The 26,552-nt window shown below is 55.0% G+C and overlaps 1 protein-coding gene across 1 annotated transcript in view; it reads left to right on the top strand.

Annotated features, from left to right (window-relative positions):
• Positions 1-2,852: 2,852 nt before the first annotated feature.
• Positions 2,853-26,552, top strand: part of MSI1 (musashi RNA binding protein 1) — a 31,198-nt gene continuing 7,498 nt past the window's right edge. Inside the window, exons 1-10 of the mRNA XM_075167312.1 lie at positions 2,853-3,071; positions 3,344-3,384; positions 3,516-3,597; positions 3,711-3,795; positions 8,524-8,565; positions 10,313-10,405; positions 21,157-21,205; positions 23,244-23,326; positions 23,925-24,042; positions 25,649-25,729. Of these exons, the coding sequence (XP_075023413.1) occupies positions 3,013-3,071; positions 3,344-3,384; positions 3,516-3,597; positions 3,711-3,795; positions 8,524-8,565; positions 10,313-10,405; positions 21,157-21,205; positions 23,244-23,326; positions 23,925-24,042; positions 25,649-25,729 (733 nt within the window). The 5' untranslated portion in view covers positions 2,853-3,012. The remainder of the gene's footprint in view (positions 3,072-3,343; positions 3,385-3,515; positions 3,598-3,710; positions 3,796-8,523; positions 8,566-10,312; positions 10,406-21,156; positions 21,206-23,243; positions 23,327-23,924; positions 24,043-25,648; positions 25,730-26,552) is intronic.

Raw genomic sequence — 26,552 nt, 5'->3', positions numbered from 1 at the left:
CCACTTTTTGGAACCTCCCTCTCGCCATGAATAACTCCAGTGTCTGCCACTGGTGCTGGGCAGAGCTTTGCCAATCATCCTCCTCAGCAGGAAGTGGACATGATTTTGATAGTGTCACTCTACCACACACGAGACGCTGAATAGCAGCAAGAAAACTGAGCAGTTTTGTTAATCTCGCTGGTGTTTGGCAACCTCTCAGCAGCAGCCACAGAGGCACTACAGCTGTCTGTCTGCAACCCCAGGAATACAATGCTGCATTATTTTATATTTGCAGATCATCTTTCCAATCATAAGGTCTGGAATGTTTTATATATTTACTTCCCTGTGAGGAAAGCTTCCTACTGTCACTAATCAACAGATTTTTCAAGACCCACTGTCTTGTGTGTTACAGAGATAAATGAATTGATATTTACAAAGCACTTCGGGGTCCTAAGGTGGAAATACAAAATATTGCATGTATATTTTGGAGAAGGCCTCGGAATAAGTTACATGGTACAGCGTCATTCCCAGTGATGCAAGTCCAGCCACATCCTCCATCCAAATCCTCCTGAAGGCTCACTTTTTTTTCCTCTGATGCTCACAGATGTCAACTCACACTGATCCTGTTCTCCCTTCTCCAACATTATTTTGGTGGAGAAAAAGAGAATAAAGTAATAAGCACAATGCAAAAAAAGATACAATGAAGTATGTTAACACTGTGTCCCTCAGAGTGCTCTACTTTATCTGTCTTATACATAACACACATTTAAAATTACAGCAATGCACCGATAGTAAACCAAGAGATGTTATCCTTTAGCGTGTCCAACACTGAGCTCTTGTTTCTTTTTTTTCTTTCTTGTGTTTAATTAGCATTAGTACTGTGCCTAGGTTGGGCAATTATGAAGCATAAAACCTGTGCCAGGTGACTTGAAAATGTTAGCGCGCCCCTTTGTAGTATTTGCCATCCAAATTGGAGAGAGCAGGTGCCAGGAGGCAGCGCAGCAGCAGTGAGTTTGGGCGGCATGGCAGGCGGCAGCGGTGGCTTTCTGACAGCCCAGCTATCGTCCGGGTTTCTCAGGACATACAAGGGGAGGTGGCCGAGATGCTGCCTCAGCACCGCTGCTTCCACCGGCCGCGCAGCCCTTCCCCATCACTGCCAGCTGCGGTACCACCTCTGCCCGTCGCTATTTATATTTCTCTCTGCACCAGCCCCGCTGCCTCTCAGGGCACCTCCACCCAAAGTGGTGACTTCAGCCCTGTGGAATGATGAGTGGGTTATTCTGGAGAAGCAGCTCAGCCTGGACTGGTGGCAGTGGGAGCTGGGGCTGCTCCATGGCCACAGCTGGGATGCTGCATAGCTCATTTCCCAGAGGTGGCTACCAAGTCTCTGGTGTCAAGTGTGTTGCTATGCCCAGGTACGGGGCCAGGAGACGGGATGGTGTCACTGAGCCGGCTCAGGAAATGGAGTGGGTGAATGGTGGTTTGGCAGAGCTAACGGGCAGAGGATGAATTTAACTCAGAGTTGCAGCCTTGGGATGAGCCCATGTAATGAAAGATACTATTGCAAAGTACTGTTAAAACAAAGGTGTCCTGGTTCCTCTCCAGGAGGGAGATGAAGTGTATTGGCACGTGGAAAAGCAGTCACGAGAGAAGGGGAAGAAAGGTCAAATGGGAACGGCACAGACCTGAGAGCTGTCAATACCTGGTGCTGGGAGGAGTAGAGCTAGGGAGGCGTGTGGGAGCGTTTGGCAGCACAGTGGCACGCAGGTGCCTGGGACCCTGTGACACCCCCTTGCAACGAGAGGGGCTCACAGCAACTGTCACCAGAGGTTTTGTGCACTGCTCTGTTCTGATATGCCGCAGATGCAAACAAGTGCCCTTCCTCAGAGCGATGCATGGCACAGTCAGGAGAGAGCGGCTACAACTCTCCTCTGACTCTAGCTTTACAGGTGACAACCAGCATTGCATTTGCTCCTCGCTGAGCTCCTCCAGCCACCCGGGCCGGCTTGCCCAAGAGCAAAGGCAGGGAGTGCACGGACCTGCTCCAGAAGCCATCAGCATGTGGATGAACTTGCGTGGCAGCGGAGAGAGGCTGGAGCTTGGCACGAGTCCGTCTGTCAGTTTGAATGAGCGAGGAACCGCGCGGTGACTTGGGGGCCAGCCGGGCCGCCCTCCCGGCGAGCCGCGGGTGCGGAGAGCGGGCTGGGCTGCGCGGACCCGCCGCCGCGGGGCTCGGCGGCCGTGCCCAGCAGCAGCAGCTCTGCTCGGGGCCCCGGCCGGTGCAGCCGGGCACTGCCGTGCGGGGCGGGCAGCGGCGAGGCCGGGCCGGGCCGCCTCTGACCCCGCAGGGTCCCCGCGGAGGTACCGGGGCCCCGGGAAGGCGCCTCGGGGCGGGCGCCGGGGCTCCCCGGTGCCCACCGCCCCGCTGGGGACCCGGGGGCGAGGAGGGCAGCCCCGGTCCCGCCCTGGAAGCGCCCTCGGCGGGGAGGGCGGCGGCGGGGGCCGGTCCTGGGCCCTCCCCGCGCCGGCTTTAACTCGCCCGGTGCCGGCGCCCGCTCGGCGGCGGCGAGACACCGGGGGGGGTCCGGGGTCTCCGGGGTCCGCCGCGGCGAGCCCGAGCGCAGCGGGCCAGGCCCGGCTCCGCCGCGGCGGGGCTCAGCCCGCCGCCCTTTGTCCGCCGCCCCGGGGCAGGTGCGGGCGGCGCGGCCGGGGACAAAGCGGCCGTGGGCTCCCGGGCTGCTCCCGCCGCCGCGCCCGGGGCCGGGCGCGCTCCCCCGGCGCGGTGCGGGCGCGGCTCCCAGCGCTCGGCCCCGGCGCCGCCGGCGGGTTTTATGCGCAGGGCGGCCGGCGGGCCGGCGGGGGTGGGAGGAGCCGGGCAGGTTGTGCCCGCCGGGCCCTCCTCCCTCGCTCCCTCCCCGCCCGGCGGAGAGGGGTCGGGGGAGGGGGCAGCATGGCCTGTCCGTCCGGCCCCTTTTCCAGCGCTCATCTGCCCCGGGAGTGCGGCGCCGCTCCTCGCAGGGAGAAGAGGTCCGAATGGAGACAGACGGCAGCCAGCCCGGCCTCGCCTCCCCGGACTCCCCGCACGACCCCTGGTACCGCCGCGGCGGCCGCCGCCGGCCGCCCCCGCCGCCCCCCCGCTCCCGGCCCCGGCCCCGGCCCCGGCCGCGGCCGCCCCCTCCCCCGGCCCCGGCCGCCCGGCCCGGGCAGGCGCGGCGGCGGCGGCGGCGGTGCCGCTGCCAACATGGCCGATCCGCGCCCTCCCCTCCCCGCCCGGCCCCGCCGCCGCCGCCGCCGCCGCCACCCCCGCGGGGCGCCGCGGCCCCCCGGCGCGGCCCCGCTCACGGCTCTCCCCTTCCTCCCGCAGCAAAATGTTCATCGGGGGACTGAGCTGGCAGACCACGCAAGGTGAGCGCCGCGGCGGCCCCGCACCTGCCGCCGGGGCCGGGGGTGGCGGGGCCGGGGCCGGGGCCGAGCTCGGCGGGGGCGGCGGGGCCGGGCCGGGCCGGGGCACCCAACGGTGGGCGCTGTGCTTGCAGAGGGCTTGCGGGAGTACTTCAGCCAGTTCGGCGAGGTGAAGGAGTGCCTGGTGATGCGGGACCCGCTGACAAAGAGATCCAGGTGAGAGGCCGGGCCCGCGCCTCCCTTCGCCCCCGCCGCGGCCCGGCCGCCACTTTAACCAACTTTCTCTCTTCTCTCCGCATCCCCTCTCCTGCCCGGGCTGCGGGGCTCAGGGGCTTCGGGTTCGTCACGTTCATGGACCAGGCTGGCGTCGACAAGGTCCTGGCCCAATCCAGACATGAACTGGACTCCAAGACGGTGAGATGACTTCTCTCATCTCAGGGGTGCATTTGCCGGCGGAGTGGCTGTGCTCAGAGCAGCCGTCGATTGCCGTGTTTGATTTCCAGTTAGAGGTTGTAAACTATCGATTCCTGATACGGATCAATTGGCCCCTTCTCCGTGCCGCTCACTGGCGGGTAGCCTAGCTGCCGCCCGCGCACCGGGCTCGCCGTCGGCCCGGGGCCGATGTCCTGGCGTGGGTCTGCAGATCCTGGCGATGGTTTTCCTCCTGCCCATGGGTCGTAAGGCCCCTCCGAGGAGTGACCGTGGCCCTCTCGGAGCTGGGACACCTGAGCGCGTTTGGGGCGAGGGTTTGCACCAGGAAACGGATGCGGCTGCGTTTGGGGAGAGGGGAGCCACCCCCTCCCCCCGTGTGCTGCCGAGCACCACTCCCTCCCGGGGGTGCTGTCCCCCACCGCCCAGGCCCCGCTTCCCGCAGCCGTGGTGGCCTGTGCCCTCCCCTCGGCAGAGAGCCTTCGTGCCGCACGCCCCTCTTCCATGGTTTCCCCAGGCGAAGTTTTTGTAACGGTTGTGGAGGTTCAAGACTTTATTGTCTCCAAGTGTGGCCAGCGCCCGCCCATGTGGGCCACCACCGACCTCTTGGAGTGACCACAGCTCCAGCCCTTGCTCTAGAAGCGGGGGCTGATGAGGAGCCCCAGCTGGGCCAGCAGGAAGATTTCGGTGGCTCCCTGGGTCAGTGGCGCACCGTGCCCCGTCCTGCCTTGCAAATCTGCGGTGCTTGGGAGATGTGCAGGCTGTTTCGGGGGGTGGGGGTGAGGTGTCTGAGTGGGAGGTCCCTTCTCTGTAGTTTTAGTGACTTGCCTTCCCCTGAATTCCTTTTCCTTATTGCTGCCCGGGGGTGAAGGTGAGGGTAGGGATGGGGGAGCGGCGGGGGCTGCGAGGGGGTGGCACGGCAAGGGAAGACGTTCCGGCTCTGGGCACAGGCTGCTGAAGAGTCCAAACACGCAACTTTATTTTTTTCCAGCGCGTGGCTCGGGCATCCTAGCCTTTATCTCGGCAGAAGGGAGAGGGCGGGAGAGCGAGACCCCCTTTCTTAGGGTTTACGGCGTGAGTTGCAGCGAGATTTATGTCTGTTCCTGTTTAACTGCCTGGATCGCTCCCTTTGATGTGCACAGGTCCTTCCTCCCCACGGGAGCTCCCGGTTAAACCTACCCCAGCCTTCCTGGCCGAGGCTGGGTCCCCAGGACTCCCAGCCCTCCTCCTTTCAGGAGTGATGTAAAGTGAGTTTTGCTCTGGGGGAGGGTTACAGTGAAGTGTTTTGAGGAAGGCCCAGGGCTTTCTTTTTTCTCTTTCTTTTTTTTACTAGCCTGTGTAAACACAGTGTCTGCTCAGCTAGTCCCGTCATGAGTTTGCGGGCTGGCATACACCCCTCTTGGAAAGGCAAGTGATGGATGTCTGCTGTAGCACTAATCCCGAAAGTGTTTTGGGGCTAGGAGCGAGCCGAAACCCACGCTCTCCGTTCTTCTCCCCGAACTGCCGCTGCCGCCTGTGCGAAGCCGCTCTGCAGCCCACCGTGCGGCCCACGAGGGCGGGGAGGGACGGGCAGGGCAGGGGCGGGCGGGCGGGCGCTGCGGGAGAACAGAAGGGCCTCGTGGCGCAGGGCGCGTGGGGACCGGCCAGCCATTGAAATTCCCGGCTGCATCTGCTCCGCTCGCCCTGCCGGCGCGGCAGAGAATGGGGGCAGTTTTGCCAGGGCCCTTCCTTTGTTAGGAACTTTGATCCTCTCCCCCCTTCCTTTTTATTCTTTATTTATTGCGGTTTTCAGCTGGGTCAGATGTTTTGGGGTGTTTTGCCTGGTAATTGCTGGGTGAGAGGTTGGTCTTGTGGTACCGCATGGAGCCTCCGTATGGCTTTTCCCTGCTGAGCTGAAAGGCTCTGCTGTGAGTCATGGGTTAAATGACACAAACTCATCTGAATCCTAATTTAGGGTTTTATGAAACTTTGCAGGAAAAGGCCCAGTGTCCTGGAAGGACAGCCTTCTCTTGAGGCTCGGTGTCTCCTGGCAAGTCACACTTGATAGACAGTGTCTGCCCAACTTGTTGCTTCATTGTTTTCCGATTCTTCGTACCCTAACGAGGGCTGTTGGCCCGATTCTCGGGGGAAACCTTGTGCTTTTCAGACTCCTCTTTGTTTGTAAGCTAGATAGCAGCAGCCTATGGGGTTATTTATGGAAATGCTTGATACGAGAATTGGCTTTGCAGTCTCAAGGTAAAAGATTTGTGTGACTTTGTAAAGCTGCAGCTGGCTGCTGCCTTGAGCTGCTTCTTTATGCGCTGTGGGAAGAGCAGGCTTGGCGGTGCTGGGTCGCCCTGTCGTTTCTTTGTTGCCGTTGCTGAGTTTTTGCTGGGTTTGTCTTTTGTGGCGGAGGGAGCGATGTGCAGCTCTCGGGCAGCACTGACGAATGGAGCGAAGGTAGCTGTAGAGGTGCGATGAATGAACAAACCCAGTCCTGAGGTCTCGCGGGTCCTTCCCTGCCCTCCTCCTGCTTTGGGGCGCTGAAACCAGCCGGGTTAACGCAGGAGTTACGTGACCTGAGCCATTAAACGGTGCCGTAGGTGGCCTGAAGAGCGTTACTGAGGAGCCCGGCCGGCCTGCTTGGTACACCTGCAACGTCAGTGGGATTCCTCATCCCCAAAGCCCTGTGGGGTGAAGTGGAAACGGTTTGTGCTCAAGTGACTTCCACTCACCGCGGCCTGATCCCAGGGTTTTGTTTTTTGGATACAATCTGAGCAGTTCTGAATGCTCTTACTGAGCAGATTTCTATCTAGGTTTGTAAAAAGGATCCATTACGTCAGCGGGTGACACTGAAACACAACTCCTCCAGGGCTATTTGTTTTAACACCAGAAATGAGGGAATAAGGTACCAGCGCTTTTGCTTTAATTAGAAAGACTCCAGCCACCGAGGAGCAGTCCAGTTCGAGTAACTTGAGTCCGGCACTGAACTCGCTCCTCTCCGCGCGTTCCCAGGGCTGCCCCTGCAGTCCGCTGCCCCGGCCTCCCTCTACCTGCAACAATAGCTGGTTGTGCAGAAGAATTTGTGAAATGACTGCCTGCTCCCTCCAGCCAGGAGGACGCGTTATCTCTGCCCAGTTGATCACACTCAGGGTAATGAGAAAATGAGGCCGAGCTTAGCATTGCTGAGTATGAAAGCATCTTCTTGGCAGGAGCTGAATGACACTGGCTGAGAAGTAAAAGACAGTAGATTATTGTTTTTGCTTATTATCTGCCATCAACCTCCTGGTCTCCTGCCGTCCCCTGTCCTCAGAATTCGCCGTGGGTGTCTGCACTAGCCAGGAAGCGGTGGGGGGGTGTGTGTGCGCGGGGAGGGGAGGGACGGTTCAGATGCCCCAGGGAGGCACTGGAGGGTAATGCTAATCTGCTGGTGCTTGGAGCTTGGGGAGGGAGGTTTATTTTTGAGTTTATTTGTGCTCCTCACTTTTGCCTCTGTTTACTTACGTGCTGAGTTTATTTATGTTGTAGGCTGTGAGTCAGGATGGAGGTGGGGAAGGCAGGGAGAGAAGCTGGTGGAAGGGTGCGGGGAGGCTGAGCTCCGGGTCTGTGTGACAAGTGAAAGGACGCGGGACAGGAGGGTGGCCAGGCTGGAAAGCTGAACAAAGCAGTGAGAGGAGCTGGAGAAACACAGCTTCCTTTTGGGCTGTTTGAGCTGCCGGGCTGATGGGACGACGCTCTGGGCTGTCCTCCCAGCTGCAGCATGTCCAAGTGCGGGGATGAGCCAGGCCTGCCTTTACCATAGGTCTTTGTAAGCTGATTTGTAGGTCTGGATCATCCCTGATGTGATGTAACTTTACAGGAGTTGCTGTAAAAATAGGCTATAAAGAAAGAGGTGGTGGCTGAGGAGGAGCGGAGGCTTTGTGGATGTTTGGCTTGCAGCTGCATTAGTGTTGTCCCGGCTTTTGTGGTGGTGTGAGGCCAATGCGGGCACGCGCTCATCCGTGCTGAGCCCAGCAGAACGTGCGGCACCTGGATGGCGGCGCGGGGACCGGCAGCTCCGGCCGGCGGCAGGTTTATAGAGGAGCTGAGCAGGCACAATGGAGGGCTCAGCCTGCAGAGGGGAGGCATCGCATCATTGTGTGCGGCGCAGCCTGGGGAGAGGGGCAGCACGCTGCCCTGCGGCCACGGCCTCCGCAGCCTGGGGGGCTCTGGACTCCTCGGTTTAATTTGTGCCGTCCTGTCTGCCCTTTTAGTTCTTCACGCTGTGTTTTGTGGGATGAAACGTTTGGCTTTTTGTGCGCTGCCGCTTTTCTGTCCTGTTGCTACCCAGGTGAGCTTCTGTACTTGTAGGTAGAGTGAAGGGGGAGAGCAAAAAGGCAAAAGAAAGCACTTTTAATATGAGGCCGGTGATGCAGGGCACCCAGGGGCAGGCCGAGCGGGAGGGTGCAGCCCAGCCTGTTAATCCCAGCATGTGATGGGCTCCGGGGTGTGTCTGGCCAGCGCTCAGCCGGAGACGGACCACTGCATGCTGGGACTTGTAGTCTCCCTGGATTACACCTTACCGAGAGGGAAAGATGTCTGCAGCCAGCTTCATTTTATGCACCTCAGGTAGATTATTTGGGTTTTTAGCAAGGTGCCACGTGAGCAGAGACAGCCGTGCGCATGGAGGAAACCCTGCGTCTGTAAATAGGCAGCAAAAGCGTGTTCACCTGTTCTTCCCCACATCTCTTTCAGATTGACCCGAAGGTAGCGTTCCCCCGCCGAGCACAGCCCAAGGTAAGCACTGCGGGCAGCCCTTGCCACTCCAAAGGGTGAAATTTGTGGTGGTGAATCTTGTCCCTCCGTGCAAGGTTGCCAGTGCACTCAACGGAGTCGCTCCCTGGGGTTTGCTCAGGACTCACCTGGAGCGGGAGCTGCTGCGCTGCACTGCCGGCGTGACGCGCTGCGGTATGCTCCTGTCGGGCTTGCCGCGCAGCGCTGGGGGTTTGCGTGGCCCTGGAGGAACCGGGAGGCCCCTCAGTTATGCTTTAGGATGCACTAGTTGGAGCTGGTGAAATAAGTGCTGCCCAGGGTGAACTTAGTCTTTCTGAAGTTGCAGCCAATGTCTGGAAGTTTCAGGCCTAAGGAGATACAGAACAGCTCCATGCTGCCACGTGATACGGGTGGAAAGAGGGTCGTGTGTATGCACATGCGTGTGTACGAATAGGCGTATGGCAGAGGGAGGGAGAAGGATTTCATTTTGTGAAATGTCCTTGTGTGCTTCAGCACTGGAAAAGGCAGAAGAGTTTGGTGTTGGACTTTACCTACAAGAGGCTCTGGCATCGAAATGTGCAGTTGCAGGAACTTTTTCCAGGCATGCAGCTAGAAACTTTTAACTGAGGAGCCAGCAGCAGGCTGGAGACTGCCTTTAGACTTTGGGTCTCCCTTTAACTTTGCTCTTGGATGGGAGTTTTAAAGTTCAGAGTCTCGATTCCAAGTGCTGTCTCGGGAGAAAGAGCTAGGGAGAAGCAGTGTCGAGAAGCAGAGGGAAGAGGAGACTGGTGCCAGGAGGAAAGTAAGGAGGATCAGGCACTGAGAACAATTGGTGAGCAGGTATCCCGAGTAACTGGAGCCAGGAAGCACATGGTAGGAATTGGGTTAATTCCATTAAGCAGTTTGGTGACAGAAGGTGCTTTAGTGTTAGAACGGGCTGCTCTCCAAGCCAGGGAATTGCTGCGGATTAGCCCTATGCTCCTTGGGGTAATTAGGACCATGTGTTCCTCTGAGAGCAGGGGTGTAGCCAAGCAGCTAAGGGGAGGATGCAGCTGGAGAGCCGGTTCAAAGGATGTCGGTGTGCCTCAGCCTGGCAGCAACGGCCCCTCTCAGGGCAGTTAGTGTTCTTCCTTGTCCCAGTTGCATGAGTGACAAGTGGCAGAGGGATCTTCTCTTTGCCTTCTTGCAAAGGCAGAAAAGATTTAATTGGGAGTCGACTGGCCTCCATTTGAGTGACTGGAGAATGAGTGCGAAATGAGGCTTACCCCGTGCAAGTCCAGATGCTTCACAATTTGCGAGCTAGGAGGGCGAAGCCTGGGGAGCCTACCTGCGCTGGCAGGCCTCCTGCCCGTCCTGCCGCTCTGGGGGAGCAGGAGGAGGCCGGCTGCGCAAAGCGGCAGGGCTGCGGGAAGAGCTGGAGGGCTGGGGAGGGGACGGTCGTGCCCCGCGCCTTCGGGGAGGTGTGAAGGTGCCAAGAGAGTAGCGGCAGGTTAGCGAGGGGAGAGGCTGGTAACATGCTGTCCGAGGAGGAGGCAGTGGCTGGGCACTGGCAAGCACGATGGGGCGGCGCGAGGGTGAGCGCGTGCCTTGGGGGCCGGCGTGGGACAGACCTGCTGGCCGTGTTTGGCCAGGGGGCCTCGAGAAGGTGGAAGCTCGGCTGCAGCAAAGGGGCAGGCGCTTCCTGGCAGCGGAGGGGAGTTAGTGGCCTTTTGAGTCTTTTCTCCGCTCGCTCTGGGTTTATTCGGTGAATTCCTGTCCTTCCCTTTTCCAGATGGTGACCCGAACGAAGAAGATATTTGTGGGTGGTCTGTCCGTGAACACTACTGTGGAGGATGTGAAACAGTATTTCGAGCAGTTTGGGAAGGTAAGTCTCTTGAGTGGTGTTGGATCAAAGCTGTTGGTTCTGGGGCAAAAAGGAGTTTTCTGAACTTCTGTGGAGGTGGGATTAGGAGCCTGCGAGTCTTCTGCATGGGGTTAAGTAGACTGAGGGTCAGTTACAGATGTTGGGTGGCTGTAATGTCTTTGTAGGGGCTACAGCCAGTGTCTCCTGCCCTGTGTTGATTTGAAACAGAGTTTGTGCTTGTTCCTGGAGTCGGTCGGACCTGGGCTAAGGGAAATGGTTTTCCATTTTTTCCCTATCCAGAGGCCTCTTACGGCATTTTGGTCCTGCAGATTTGCAGTTTGTTTAAACGCTGGAGGAAGATTTGTAGACACAGAGCGGCTGCAGCATCAGACCTGTGATTTTGGCCTGTTTCTAACTCTAAGCCTTGTGATTGATATTTCAGTAATCCTTTATTAAAATAAGCCTTTTGGTCCTGAAAATTCTCCTGCTGAGTCTTGGGCAAGGGGTGATGTTGGTTTTGGATGTTTGAAGAAAATTTGGCACTACAGCTGTCCCTTGTGTTGGTCTGGCTCTTCTGTGCCAGCTGGCGGCTCAGGGAAGGGTGGGCTTCTGTGGATTGAAGTCACTTGTGCCGTGGTCTGTGAAAGCCAGGTGTGCAAATTGCGAGTTGGGACCGAATCGGAGGATAGAGGGGGCTCAGACTTGGCCCTTCAGTCCCCTGTCAGGAGGCTGTGAGCATCCCCAGGAACAATCTCAGTAGTATTAGTCTGAAGGATCCCAGGATTTTTAATGGGATTAGGAACTGAAGGGGATCATCGTACCAAATGCTGAATTTGGTCACCTCTGGGGCAGGGCACTGTGACTGTTTCACTGTTGTTCGGTGGTGTTGTGCATGGATTTGCTGTTTTGGGGCAGGAAGTGTTGGATTCTGTGGCTGTTGGAGTTTCCTGCCCGGCTGGGGGGGGCAGAACACAGTTTGCTGGGCGGTAATCTGGCCAGGACATTGCTGATAGCATCATGGATGTGGAGGAAAGTACCACGGGAACTATAGAGTGTGAGGGATGAAAGGTTTGGTATTAATTTTCTTCTGGAAGAGCCTGCAGAAGGGTGATGTTATGTTAAGACACGTTAATCGGTGAAAGGAAAGAGAGTTTTGTAACCAGTTTTGCCATATTGTTGGAACTTTTGGGCAGAAAGTTTGGAACAAGTGTTTGCTCAGTACCTTTGTTCAGCTTCTGAAGTCAAATCTGCATGTCCTGGTATGCTATCGTGACTGCAAGTGGGACTCCTTTGTATTTCTGTTCAGTCCTACAAGAAAGTGGCAATAGCAAAAGTGGTCAGATATCCCCATGTTTGCTAGCTCTGTGTGGTTTTATTTTCTATTAGAAAAAAGCAAACTCTATTGTGCCCCAAGAGCTTTTACATGGTGTCACTGAAGGTGTCAGCCCTAAAGGCGGTGTTGTCCGTGTGTCTGTGTAGTCTGAAGGTTGTTGGTTGGCTTCCATGTGCTTCTGCGCTGCTGATGGATGCGTTTGATAGGAAAACAAAATGTCTTGGGCATAATCCCCTTTTAACCTTAACTGTACCTCTGTTAATATGAAGCAGAAGCATGTCATGCAGCACTCGGTTTACAAGCAGTTACAGTTGCTCTAGTTTGAGAAGTAGTTTCCAGTTCTTTTGGGGTGTTATGGTGTGATGTTCCTCTCGTTTAATGGTCATCTGCTGAAAGGTGTCCTGACGTCAGGAGACTGGCAAGAACTGGTTGTGTCAGATTGTTTTCTTGCGACTGGGCAGAAGGGAGAGTTCTGCATAGCTCAGTGCGATTCGTTTCTGAAGAACCAGCATCCCGGACACCATCCGGCGCTCAAAATCTGCATGAGGCCGATGCAACTGGCCTGTTGGCTCTGGGGAGTTTCCGTGGGGAGAGGTCAGAGCTGGTCAGATTGACTCTCCGGTTTTGGGGCAGTTTTCTGACTCATCTGGCCATTTCAGCTGGGGAGAGACTCCTCAGAGCTCTTGTATAAAGCATCCCTCCTGGCCTGTAACTATCTTCTAGGCTAAGCCTCAAATAATTCACCGAAGGCTAGGAGAACTGTTTCCTGAGAAATTCTCTCCTGTTGGTAGCTCTGTATGGCCGATGCGCAGGATCAGTGGGAAAGCGTGTGTCAGAGGAAAGCCTCCGTGGCCATCAGCTCTGGGGTTCTGAGCTCTGAATGCACTGCTCTGTGGTTTCTAGGGCTAAGAAAAGCCTGTTGCCTTCAATTTCAAATGTGACTCATGGAGAACACGATTTTGGCTCTTTTGGTGTTTGTTTATGATACTCTGGGGCCTCCTAGCTTTCAGAGGTCTCCTAGGATCCCTTCTTCAGAGGTACTCTTGGCATCCGACTCTGTGGTCTTCATCTCCTCTATTTATGGCATCTTTAAGTGAGAGGTGGTGAAGCTTCAGTTGTGTCATCCTCATCTTGGAAAGCCTCTCTGAAAAAATCTTTTCTAAGTCACTTGGGCCAGTACTTTTTCTGGAATCGGATTAGGACTGAAAAGGAATTGTTAAGGATGCCCTTTTAAAGCATTTCCTTGGAGGACTTGCCCTTCGAGGAAATGGCTTTGTCTGTGTTCTTCTTCTGAGCAGCCCCACAGTTTTCTAGGATCTGGCGAGAGAAAAATCTCTCCTCTTTCCTCCTGCCTGTCCAGGGAGGCATGGGATCGCTTAGAATCTAGAGAGGAGAGAGCAGGGAGCACCAAGTCATCCTGTCTTGATTTCTCAAGATCAAGGTACCAGGTTCCCAGGGGCGATTTTTAGGCAGTCTTTGAGAATGCGGTGGCAAGCTCAGTTTGGATCTCAGCTTCAGGGGGAGATCATCCTCTGCTTCTGAGGACAAGGGAGTACAGACTGCTGAATGGGTTTTGCGTGAAGGTTATCTTCTAGGTAACCCTCAGGCCGCAAGCCTAAGCATGTGTTAGATTTGCCACCACTTAAGGCCTTTAAATTAGGATAGATGCTTTTTGAAAAATATGGTTTAGTCCAGACAGAAAGCATGCACATGCCGTAGGAATTACAAGAGGAAGTGCTATGACCTGCAGTACAGATGAGGTCAAATTAGATTATCATAATGTTCTCTCTGGTCCAAATCCATGAACTTCAGTTTGCAAGTCTACCAAAGTAGCTAGCGTCGGTGCATCTCGGGTCAGAAGCAACCCACCTTGTGTGTCCATCAGCAGGAAAAAAAATGGAAGTTTGGTTGGGCTGGAGATGAAATGGTTTCCTATTTCATAAAACAAAATCCCCAAGTCTGATTTTTCCATTTCGGCATTTCCGCTTACTCTCCTATTTTTGTTTTGTTTTGTTTTCTTTCCTTGCTGTGTCCAAAACCTTCTCTCAGCTTTGTAAAACGGAAGTGCCAAAAGAAAAATGAAAATGTGTGAGGAGGAAATCCATGAGTATTACTTAGGGATAAAGGAAGAAAGGGAGAGGCTGACACCCCAGTTCTTCATATCAAAATACTTGGTTTTAACAGGCCAAAAAGTGAAGCTTCAAAGAGGATCCCAAATACAGAGTGTTTCTCTGCTTCAGAGAAGGATCACTTTATTTTTTTTTCTTCCAAAACCGTGAATGAAAAACATGGGCTGCTGTTTTTCTGAGGAATACAAAGGGTTTTTTTAGTACAGTGACGGAGACTGAGAAGTGCTCTCAAGCTGGCAATGGTTTGTCAGGTGCAGCTGCTAGGGCTTTGAACATAGCGGGATCTCTAGGAAACACTTCTGGCTCCAAAACTCGAATCTCTCGGAGATGCAAGCTAAGGCCATGGACATGCTTCCTAAAGGAGATTATTTTTTCAACTGTAGGACAGAAGTCCTGGAAAGAATTGCATTCACAGTGTGTGTAGCCAAGTGTCTTGGCTTAAGTTGGATGGTGCTGGCATCTTTAGACTGCACAAGGAAGTATTTCAACAGCCTCTCTAGATTCAGGCTACCACCCTCACTGAAACCTGAAACAGAAAGAGAGGAGGAAGATATCTTGCACCTACCACCTCAGGCATAGCTAGTCCTCTGTCTAGTTCAACACGTATGAGGATGCCTCAGAGGAGCTCGAGTCCCAGCTTCCTCCTTTTCTACTTCAACCTGTGGGAACATGTTGTTCTGCATTATTTTTTGGGGGGAAAAGGGGTTGCCCATGAGAGTAATTTCTTTGGACCGTTGGGTCTCTGATCTTGTAAGCAAGGTTATTCGTTTCAAATCATAACTGAGAAAACTCAGATCATCTTTCTTTTTCAAGGGTTGGTCTGATGAGGTTTTGCGGTAGAGAAAGTCAAATAAATTGCAAGATAGGAGGCTCACAACAAATAAGGTCTTTTTGTCATGGAGCTTATCTAAGCTGTGAAATCTTTGCCCCAGGATGTTGTTGCTAAATTTGCATAGGCTCCAAAATGATTGGACAAATTCATGGAAGGTCTTTTAAATGCACAGACATCTCTTTGAGTTCAGGAAGTCCCTGAATCACAAATGGCTGGAAGATGATGGAGTGTTCTGTGGTCTATTGTAATATCCTTGTCTTGTCTTTATGTTCTTCTAAAGGTGTCTGTTGTTGGTTGGTGTCTTGGGGGGGTGTTGGGCAAGGTGGACCTCTGCTCTAACTTGGTGCAGCCAGTCTTCTGTTTGGCATTAGGAGAGAAGTTGGTCCTTTCAGAAACTAGAAATGCAGTAGAGGTACTGGAAGAAATGGTGGCCTGGACCCAATTCAGGTGTTTGAATTCCTGGTTTTCTTGTGTGCTTTTGCATTTCGTGAAGCAGAGTGCAAGAAATATATTCACAATGACGTCTTTGCATGACTCACTAATCAGTTGTGGCTCCAAGAGTACTTGAAAAGTGCTTAAAAAAAGTCTGCATCTCTCCCTGGGCCTGCAGGTAATCTGCGTACGTGGATGAGTTGGTCATGAAAGCACAGCCTCTCTGTGAAGCAGAGATCGTGCCCAGAGAGAGATCTGCTCTCTAAAAATATCCTGGAAGCAAACAAGAAAAAAGATCTGCTGAGGTCCGAGGATGATTCTGACCTTTAGGCTGCCATCTAACACTGTCCAAATTCTGGACTGTTTGCCTCAGACAGGTTCTGAGATCTCACTTGGACAACGACTCTAGTCCTGTCCCGACCCAGAGAAAACCACCGTACCTGAGGTGGATTTGATGAGGGTTTGCGTGTCTGTCACAAATGCATATTCAAGTACACCTGCCAGAAAAATGGTGTGGGTGACTTGGGTATATGCAATGAGTTTTCCTTGCTGACTAATTGGAGAACCTTTAGATACTGATGAGGAATTTTTTTAAAGGAAGACTTGTTCCTGTGCTTACGCTGGGCACGATTTCTCTCACTTTGGATCTGGAGAATGTTAATTAATTAATCCTTAATCTGCCGCTCTCTGGAAATTTCAGGGATCAAAGCTTCTTGTCAACCTGCTGTGGATTTCCAAAATGGATTTTGGATTTTCTTCCACAGATCAGAGGGCAATTTATGCAAATTCTCACACGTAACATGGTTGCAATGAACAGATGGGGAGGGGAGGAGAAGGGGAATCTGATCACCTCTCTTGCGGCAGTAGGCAGTTTGGCTTGTGGTAACAATACCTCTGGAACAAAGGGTTCTCTGTGCTCCGCATCTGGTAGGCAGATAGCCAAAAATGCTGTAGCAGTAATGGTCATTCAGGTCTTCAGTGTTTCATCTGATATTTGCCAGGTGCTCGCGGCGCAGCGCAAGAGCGGGCAGGAACACCTGGACAGGCTGTCCCGCTCACCTGTGGCACGGAGCGGGCTCTGTCCCTTGCCCGAGTCTCATTCCCAGAGTTTTGAGAACAGTTCTGCAGAGCCGGGTAAGAAGGGTCCTCCGGGAGCCATGCGGGCACAGCTCGCCCGCTCCCTGGAGCCAGGCTCTGGGTTGGTGTGTCCTCCTCCCCAGAATTGGCTTGTGTGGGTTGAGCAGCCGGGAGAACCTCGCAGGGTTGCTGATGCTCTCTCTTGACAGGATGGCCAAGTCGTTTCTAGATCGTTCTGGTTTACATTCCCCGTGTCGAAGCCGACTCGGCAGCTATTATTCTTCTGCGTGATTTTTCTACAAATATGTTGCCATGGTTCCTTCTAGGATGAGCCAAGCCATCTTTAGTTGCTGTTCAGGTGGAAGATGCCTGTTTCTGCAAAGCTTTTGCTTGAATATTTACAACTGTCCTTAAGATCTGTCCACGTGGAAGTGCATCCAACATTTCTCATCAAACTTGTGTTGGAAATTTTATTATTTTGGTTTTTTAATCTGCATGAGGCTGTCATTGGCTTCCTCCTTTGCAGACACCTATGACTGTCCCAGGAAGACTGAAAGATACTAGAGTGGGACTAAGCCATTGAAAAAAATCAGGCCTTTTGGCCAAGGCCAGGTGGATCGTACTGCGTTCCGCGTTGGTATGAAATGCCTCCTGTCTGTGCACCTGAATATTTTGGCTGGGCTAAGAGCGCTTTGGTGGAGAGTCCCTCTCTGAGACCTGTGGCTGTGGCTTTCCCTTCCTGTCACCACCACACTGCTCCCATCAAGAGCCAGTGCTGGCTGGAGAAGGGCCTGTCTCCTCCCCTCGGGAAGGTGCTGCTTGCTGCCCTCCTGCAGGAGGTCTCAGCAGCAGCAAATCCTCCCCAGGGACAAACCTTTTTTCACTTTCTGAATGTGTTACCTCCACTGAGCCAAAGCCTTTATCTTTCTTCCACTCCCATTTGGTTTTCCAAAGCTAGAGAGAGCCACTGGAGACGGAGCTGAGAGGAGGTGATGTTGGACAGCTTGGGTTTAAGGCTCAGGGGTGTGGTACCGAGCCCCAAACTGCCAAGTACCTGCCAAAGAAGCTGTCTCCTGTGGTAGGGTTCCTTGGGACGGGTACACCCAGAGAGCCAGAGTCACTACGCTTGGGACCCCCTCTTCTTTCCTTGACGTTTTTGACCCCCGGGACTAAACATGGGGAGAGACATCATTCCTCAAAATTAACAAACCTTGAACTTCTAACCTCGAATGTTGGATAACTGGAGCCTGGACCAGCAAGTTAAATTGTTCCCTGGGAGAGAGCCTTGACCACTAAGCTAAACAGTTTTCTAGTAAAGTGATCTGCTTCTTTGACTATGTTTAAAGAATTGAAACAAATATTTATTTAAGGGGGGGGGAGAGAATGGGGAGAAAGACAATTCACCCAGCAAAAAAGCCTTTGTTAAAGTACAGTTATGGTCATAGATTATTTCCACACCCTATTAAAAATGAACTTAGGGATGTTTCTGACTCTTAAGTGCTATTTTCCACACACTTCTCCTACATCCAGTTCTCGGGTACTTGACCTGTTTTGTCTCTGCCAGCCATCGGGGACTGGCTGGAGACGGCACCTCCATTCCTGTCCTGCTGGAGGGCCCAGGCCCCCTTCCTGCCCCAGTTCCCAAATACCCCTGTTCCCCCACCCTTTGCAACACCGCAGCCTGCCTCCGCGTCCCCTCGGTCCCCCACCACCCGCCTCAGCCCGGGCCCGCTGCCTCCCTCTGGGGCGGTGAGGGGAGATGGCGCCTCTTTCCCGCCCGAAGCAGGGCCGGGAGCGGGGCAAAGTCGGTGCCGGACGGGTCTGGCTGTGAGACCTTCCCCTTGCGGTGTGAACCCCTTGCGTGTGGCGGTGCTTTGCCTGTGATGGCCGCCGGCGGCTGCCCTCCCGCCGGCCATCGCGGGCCGCCATGCGTGTGAGGGCGCCGCCGCTGGCGGGGCGGGCGCGGGGCCGGCGCAGCGGGGCGGCTTTGTGCGCGGCGCTAATCCGGGCGGCAGCTGCTATTGGCGGCCGCGTTGCCGTGGCGACGGCCCCGCCGGCGGCCGCCTTTGTTGGGGCCCGGCGCGGCCCAGCCGGGAAGGGCCCGGCGCGGCGGAGCGCGGGGGGGTCGGTTCGCCGCCACAATAGCCGCCCACCGGGGGCTGCCACTCACGCCTGGTTGTGGCTGCGGGGTCGGTGCGGGCCCGGCTTGCCCCCTGTCTGGGGCTGCCGGGGTCTGGCCTTTGGTGGGAGCCGGCCATGGAACCTCCATCCCCTCCGCGGTCAGCACCTTGTGCAAGGGTCTGCCCGGGCGTGGGGTGGTGCTGGGCCTCAGGGATCCCCATCCCCTCACCTGGCTCCAGACCAGAGGAGTGATGGCAAGAGCGAGGAGGATCTGGCGTGAGGCTGGACCCCCTGGGCAGGCTGCTGGAAATGGCCGCTCCCTGTGGACGCAGGTGAGGCCTTTCTCCTGGCTCTGCAGTGTGCTCCGGTCTGCAGCCTGTCCCGCTGGCCTTCCTAGGCTCCAGCACTACCTCTGCAACCCCCCGGGCTGCAGGGCCCTGCTTTGTCTCACGTCACTGGCTGTGTGCTGTCTGAGACCACCCAACTCATCTCACCTGCTGGCTTGGAAGAGACGAGAAGATGCTTATGTATAGGTGTTGTTGGCAATAAAAACCACTGGTTGTAGCTATACGTAGAGTTGGGGCCCTGGAGTTGACTGGGGTGAGACTATTTCACATATTATGTGTATATGCGTATACATGTACATCTATCTAAGATTTAGCTCATGGCAGGAAACGGCTTTCAAGTAGAGTACGTGTTATTGTAAATATGTTTTCACAAGATGCTTTGGGGTGCTGGGTAGACACCTGATCTCAAAGCACCAGCAGAAACTTGGAAGAAGGCTCAGACGGAGGAAGGCTGCAGCTCTGCTTTCCGTGTACGGTCTGCGGTTTGGGATGAAGCGGTTGCACTTCTCCCAGCTCCAAGGGCTCGAGTGCTGCGGGAGCGCCTGGGCCGTTGCCCCGGCTGTTGCTGTGGTGGTTTTGTGTGTGGACGTGTGCTGGGCTCTGCCACTTGCAGCTGCTACCGCTGTCCAGGCTCTGAGAAGAAGGGTCTGGGGCTGGTTGGACAGAGTAAGTCAGCAGCTGGGCTGTGCTCGTCCCCGCTGGGTTTTTCTTTCTCATGCCCATCTCTCATCGCGATGGGTTTGTGGGCTCCAGCTACCTGAGTTGAAGTCTACAGGAGCGGCACCGCTGTGGAGTGCCGTTGACACAGCTTTCTCCCGGTATTTACTAGGGAGGAGGACAGCTTTGTGCCCAGCCTTTCAGAGAAGTGGATGGAGAAACGGATGTAGCTTAAAAAATGAACAAAAACAGGCAGTAGAACTTCTTGAAATATTTTTAAGCCACGTGAGGTTTCCCCCCAGCACATCACATTTGTGCTGGCACCATGAAGGGAAATGGTGCAGGGGCAGGACTGAGCGGCGATGGGGAATGGCAGCGTGATGAGCTGAGCTGGCTGTGTCTTGGGAAGCTGCTGAGGAGTTGCTTCGGGTCTGTGTGAAGTCTTACGTCCCCCGTGGCTCTGGCTGGACGCCTGGCACGTTTCTCAGGTGTTTGTTGACTTGGCCAAGGGAGGCTGAGCCGGGACGGGAAGAGCGCGGGGTGAGCGGGAGCCAGGTTGTGTGTTGTCACCTGGCTCTTGCAGGGCGGACGTGTTGGACAAGCCCAAGGGCGTCAAAGATGATCTCTGTCTGCTCGTGGTGGCACTGGAAACGTTAACAAGGGCTCCTTCCATCCTCGTGGCACTGAGGTGGAGCCGGGTGTCCCGTTTTGTCCTGGGGGGCTGAGGCTAGGAGCCCTCTCCCTTCCCTGACTGGGGCTGTGGGCTCTCCACGAGCGAAGCCAGTAGCTGCCTGCGCTGGGGTATGGGCAGCGCTCTGCCCTCGCCGGCGGGCTGTTCTGGAGAAGGCAACAATGCAGATGCTTCCCAGGGACAAGGCAGGGGAGTAATCCTTCCACGGAGTCGGGGGTGCACGGGGCTCGCTGCTCGGGGAGCGGCTGCCTCGCACGGAGGAGGAGGAGGAGGGCCGGGGCAGCTGCTGGCCGGAGACTGCCGCTGCCTCCCCTGAGCACTTGCATGTCCAGTTTCATAATCGGATTAAGGCAGTGGTATTAGAGAGGAGGGATGGGTCAGTGGGACAGGTTTACACTGGGGCTTACACGGAGGGGACTGAAGTGTATTTTTTAACCCTGCCCGGCCTGACCTGCGGAGCGGTGCAGATGCGTCTCTGCAAGGCAACACCCAGCAGGAAGATGGGGGGAAAAGTGGCACCAGGCGGTGATGTGCTCGCTGGGGAGGAGAGCAGCCCCAGGCCGGCTGGGGGATGGGATCCGGCCGCCCCTCCCCCCGGGAAGGCAGCCCTGCTCAGGCCTTGCAGTAAATTTGCTCTAATTACAGCCTCCAGCAGTGGGAAACCTCACTTAGAGGAAAGGCTCCTCTGGGGTGGGGGCGGGGGCGCTTCCCAGCTTTCCCAGGCAGGCTCTGTTGTCTGAGGCCTCCGCTTCCCCTGTCGCTGGGAGGCCCCTTATTCCTCTCCCCTCTCCAGCTTTGCTTCTCCCCCCCTTTAATTCTCCTCTCCTTTGAGGCCGGGATTTGGGAACAATGCCTTCCCTGCTCCTTGCCCCCCGCAGGCAAACAATCAGGGTCGCTTGCTGCCAGGGGCCGGGCCGAGGGGGCTCAGCTCGGCAGCACCTGCCCCGGGCTGGTGGGGGGACCATGCTGGTTGTGGCTTGGGGACATGCCGGGTGTGGTAGCTGATGTGTGTGTGCGCACACCCTGTTTCCTTCTTGGGGATGGGAGGTCTCATCTTGCTCCCTTCTGGTTTGGGGAGGCCCGGGAGGCTCTGTGCAAATGTGTTGGAGGATGCTCATGGCAATAATCTGATCCGGAGCTCTTCTCTTTGCAGGTGGACGACGCGATGCTGATGTTTGACAAGACAACCAACCGACACCGAGGTGAGAGCCGTCTTTTGGCCGTAGGAAAGGGAACCGTGGAGGGTTTGCCTCCTGCCTTGCGTAGGGAGGAGTTAGTATCCCAGCAGCAGGGCATGCGGGTCGCAGCTGCTCTTTATCTTGCCTCCAGTCGCCCCATCCTTTTGCATCTGCATCCTTTACCAGCGTCCCTTGCAGCACAGAGAGCTTTTGTCCAGTGCGTTTCCTGTGCTGTAAACTCGCCGAGTTGCAGATATGTGAGAGGAGGCGGCCCCCTCCCCTGCCCGCTTACCTCCGTGGCTCCAGCCCGCAGTGTGTGTCTTACCTTGTCCCGAGTAATCTGAGCTCCGGGAACGCTGACACGAGAGCCTGAAGAGTGCCTGCCTCTCGCCCTTCCTCGGCCCGGAGCCTGCTTGTGCTCCCAGGTCACCTTTTCTTACCCGAGTTTTGCTGGTGGAGTCTGGTTACAGGATGGGAGCAAGGGTCTAATATTTGTGCTATCCGGACCCAGCCCACCCATGGGCGTCCCTGCCTCCCACTTCCCCGGTGAGTCTTCAGACCTATTGCCCCAGAGCGTGGCAGGGCTCAACAATAGCAAGCATTGCACCAGCTCAGAGATTTATTGGCAGCAACTTAACCTGCAAACTTAGCTTCAATGCCTTCCAAATCAGGGCCAGTAACAGCCCTGTGCTGGGGCCACTCTCATGTCTGTGTGTTGTTTGAAGCACTTCCAAGCACCTCTGCCCCCGGATCAGCGAGGGGACGCTCCCTTCTGCTCTCGCTACACTGTGTGCCCTTCAGGTTTTTGCTTTTTTCTAAAGCCGTTAAGTCTACTCTGACTGCCTGGCCTAGGATGTCGTTCCAGCTTCATCTAAAAGGGAAGAAGTGTTAACCCCTGTTCCTCCATGGGTGCCTCCCAGTCACTAGTCCGATTAAAGAGTTGTCAGGCATTTCGGAAGGAGCAGGGAGAGCTGCTAGTTGCTGTGTCGGCGGCGTGGGGCTCTGTCCAGGGCGCAGCAGGCCTGGTGGGGGTCTGATGGGGCTCAGGACTGGTTTCAGCATCAGGGTTTTGCTCCTGAACTCCTGAGCCCCTCCACACGTGGGTGTTGAGGTGAATGGTGTGTAACTGCCTGGGCGCAGACAGATGGAGGAGTCTTGGAGAGAGACTTTTCTGGCAGTATGGAGAAAAAGTGGGGTTCTGGGCAGCAGATCCCTGTCTATTTTAAAAGTTATTTTAAAGCACCGTGGAATTGGCCAGTTCTGGAAAGCGGAAAGCTCTGCTTAATCCCAGCTTGCTTGTAAGGCAAGCTTAAAGACATCCTCCCACCTGCCTCAGTTTTCCGGAAGCGGCTGCAGTCAGCTGAGAGGAGTTTAGTCTGCCCACCCGAGCTGGTCTTTGCCAAAACTGTCAGCAAAGGGGTTGGTGAGAGAAAGGAGGTGTGAGTGTGGGCCAGGGGCCAGGAACATCCTGTCCTGTCTTACCCCAGACACTAACCTTACTTCGGTGAAACTTTGCAAATCGCTTTGCTTGTGTGTATCTGTCTTGCTCTGTACAACTGCATTGCTGATACTTGCCTGCTTATACAAGGCTTTATGACTGGTGACTGAAGAGGAAACGTGCAGGGTGTTACTGCTGGTGGGGTGCATTTAGCGAGGATGGTGATGTCCTGGCAAGCAGCTGTTCATTTCTCCACCGACTTTCTTTGTGTGAGCGTCTGTCTGCTGGGATCCTCCCCAGCATTATCAGCCATGTGGTTTGCCTTGCAAATAGCAAAGTTTAGAAAAAATGTACTTTGTTTTGAGAGCAGTTGGGTTCAGAGAGGGTGGGAAGTACAGGATGAGGAGGAAAGGGGAATCTATAAGGGGATGCTCCTGTTCTTCTTGTGCATAAAAGCAGGATTTGCTGGAGAGGGAAGATGAGTGACAGCCATTTTAGAAAAGGCTGATTATACCGTCCTAGAGGCCTGGCTCCTTCTCTTCTCCGGCCAATAAAAGGATGTGGGTAGCGGGTGCAAACTGCGCAGAACTCTGATCTGATCAAGGAGTTTTGCCTTTTCTTCAGGTTTTGGGTTTGTCACATTTGAAAGTGAAGACATTGTGGAAAAAGTGTGTGAAATCCACTTCCATGAGATCAACAACAAAATGGTGAGTGTCTGGGGCAGAACCCGGGGCAGAAGGGACAGAGACATGGGATGGAGAAGGGGGCAATGGTGCAGGGGCAGGGCGTGAGGTCCAGATGCACTTTCTCTGTAGTGGGGAATTGGATTGAGTCTTTTCCCCAAAATCACAGCAGCCAGTCTGAGAAAGAAGCTCGCAGTGTGGAGGTGAACCAGCACAATGCTGAGCTTTCAAGGAGAAGAGCTAACTCTAATGAGGAATTGTGCGGTACTTGGAGGTTTCGAAGTTACATGAAACCTCTTGGTGGCCTGGGAAGGGCGCAGGTTTTGCCTTTATTCAGAACTGAGGAAAATGAGGCGTTGAGGCCCTGGTGCAGGGCCAGGCAGAGCATCAAGGGCAGCACCAGGCGGAGAAAAGCAGTGTCTGAGCTCCCCATTGCCTGCGGTGGCTGCAGAGCGAGAGGGAGGGCTGGCGGCGTGCAGGCCAGAGGCAGGGACGCTGGGGAAGGACAGCGGGACGGGGAGTGCTGTCGCGGCGGGCAGCCCTGCCTGGCCCGCAGCCTGTGCTCTGTGGCAGTGCTCTGCGCCGGTGGCGGCCGAGCCTGATCCGTACTTTCTTGTGGCAGGTGGAGTGTAAAAAAGCCCAGCCGAAGGAGGTGATGTCCCCGACGGGCTCGGCACGAGGGCGGTCCCGAGTCATGCCTTACGGGATGGATGCCTTCATGCTGGGGATCGGCATGCTGGGTAAGCCCAAGGACGGATTCCTCCCCAGCTCCCGGTCGTGCCAGGCAGCAGCTTAGAGGTTTTATTCCAGGAGCGGGCAGGGCGGCCAAGGGCAGCTCTCCTGGTGCAAGGCTGGGGGGGCGCCGGGACCTGTTTGCGATCACAACTTGCCCTCTGGTGGCACCTGGAAAAACTGCAAACTTGTCACCGCTGCCCTGCGACAGCCGGAGCTGGCAAGGCGCAGCCATGTGCTGGGCGCTCTGGCCCCTGCAACTCCATTAACGGTCCCGCAGTGCCATAGCATATAGACTGCAGTTCTTTAATGGCTCTCATGGAATACGATGTAACTACATGGCTGAACCGAGTGTGGAGTAATCTGTGCCCAGGCATCTTCCTCCCGCACTTTTACAGGCTTTCTGATGAATTAGTTGATTAAAGAGCCCCTGAGCTTCCACTTGAAACAGTCGTCCATATAAATGTCCTCACTGCCATTTAAAGATTATAAAAATGCCCTTAAAGTTCTGGTTAAGTTTTGTCTCACTTTGTTCCCTCCCTCTCGGGGACAGCAAGTATCTGGTATTGCAAGGAGAACCATACACTTATCGTGGGACTATCTTGTGAGGAGAAATTGGTGACAGGCAGGCTGGGTTTCATACCCATCAATGACTCTAAGGCAAATGTGGTCAGATAAAAGATTAAAAAGAGGAAAAAGTCCTTTGTAGCCCCCACTTCCAGGTCTATAAACTCTTGTGCCTGGATCTGAGAGTCAGGCATGATCCTTCCAGTGCGGGTGCTGTTCCTGGCTTCTCTCCTCCCTCTGTTCGTTCTAGCCAGGCTTGAGCTGAACCAAGAGCACGCTGTTTGCTCAGGATCATTGCTGGTGTTGCTGGGCAGGGTGTGCTCGGCCTGGCTCTCCTTGCTAAGCCTGCCGAGTAGCAGTTAGTCACTGAACAAAACCCCAAAAAGGGCATTTTTTCCCCAATGTTTTCACTTGACTTATTGAAGGAAAATAAATCTCCAGCCTGTGGTTTGGGTTTTGCCTTTTCTAAGCCATCTGAATTTAAAGTAGCAAGGCTCAAGCTGAGTCATTGGGAAATCCATGTACTCATGTCTTGGGAGATCTCAAATCAAATATTCATCTCTCAGGCAGTGCCCTGTGTTCTCACAGGCTTGTGCTGTATAGGTGGTCAGCTTCCCGGGGAACTGCAGGAATTGTCCTCCCACCCGGCGCCAGGAAGAAGCGCTCTGCCTGCGTTCACCAGCACGTCTAGTGCAAAAGTGACTCAGAGCTATTCAGCTGTTCAAATGCCTCCACCTCCCTGATCTCCTCCTATTTGTAAATCCAGCTGATGCATTAGAAAGCCTTAGTCTGCAGAGCTGTGAGTTTCTGAGAAGGAAATCTCCATGTCCTTACATGTCTGGAGTGAGGAAAAAATTAAACAGGCCTGCTAAAACTCTTCTGGTGACTTGCACGTGTGCAAACTCTGCCCAGAAATTTCCTGGGGTTTGTGCTGTTAGCCCTATTTGTGCTTTCTGACACTAATGGTCACGCTGCTCATGAGCAGGAGGCACTGAGGATGTGGACCCTGCGAGCTTGCAGTAACAGAGCCCTTTTCTCTTCCCCCAGGTTATCCAGGCTTCCAAGCTGCCACCTACGCGAGTCGAAGTTACACTGGCATTGCACCTGGCTACACTTACCAGTTCCCTGGTGAGTGGTGCTCCCTGCTTGGTTTTTTGGTCTGCCTTCAGGTGACGGGATCCCTGGCATGATCTGTGACCCAGGCTCTGCCCCTTTCACCCTTTCCCCTGTTTGGTCCTTCTTTAAATTGGAGACGGATGTGGAGGGGGGAGGGGAGAAGCCCTGGAATAGGTGGGAACAGCCTGTCCTTCATTAGGATTATCCTCACACTCCAGTGGCAGGAAAAGCCTAAGGCTGCTCTGATGCCCTTTATGTTAGCCTCCTCTGTAGGGCTGCTGCTGTGACGCAGAAGGGCCCCTGCAGCTCTGCCTGTCTTGCTGCCTTTGTGTATGTCTGTCTCTCTTTACCAGAGTTGCCGCTGCTCTGAAAGTAGCACAGAATTGTAAAACGTGGCTTTCCATGGGCCAGGGAACTCCTAGGCACCCGAAACGCTGGCGCTTGCAACCCTACAGTTGTGTGCTGAACAGCGCCTGGACCACTCGCAGCCTCCAAAAACATCTGCTGGGGCGGGGGGCTGCAGATCCCCCGCAAACTGGGTGGTTTCAAGCTCCCAACCCCACCATGTGCTCAGAACACGACTCTGCAATCAATGGCTGGAACCTGCTGTGCGGCAGCTGCTCAGAGCTTTCTGGGGCCTCTTCTCCCTCCCGTTCTCTGCGAGGCAAGGGAACGAGGCAGAGCACGCTCAGGGAAAAGCCTGTCTTGCTATTTTCTAGAGAAGTGGCAACTCCGAGCATCCCTTCCTTACTCTGTCCCTCGGTGTGATGGCTTATATATGAAGTCTTGATGTTAGGGGCTGGGAATGGGAAATTTCCTCTATGCCTGAGGCAAG

Source organism: Calonectris borealis, chromosome 18, assembly GCF_964195595.1.
Source record: "Calonectris borealis chromosome 18, bCalBor7.hap1.2, whole genome shotgun sequence".
Classification (NCBI taxonomy): domain Eukaryota; kingdom Metazoa; phylum Chordata; class Aves; order Procellariiformes; family Procellariidae; genus Calonectris; species Calonectris borealis.
Note: the sequence above shows the minus strand (reverse complement) of the source record. Positions and strands in the feature narration are given on the sequence as shown.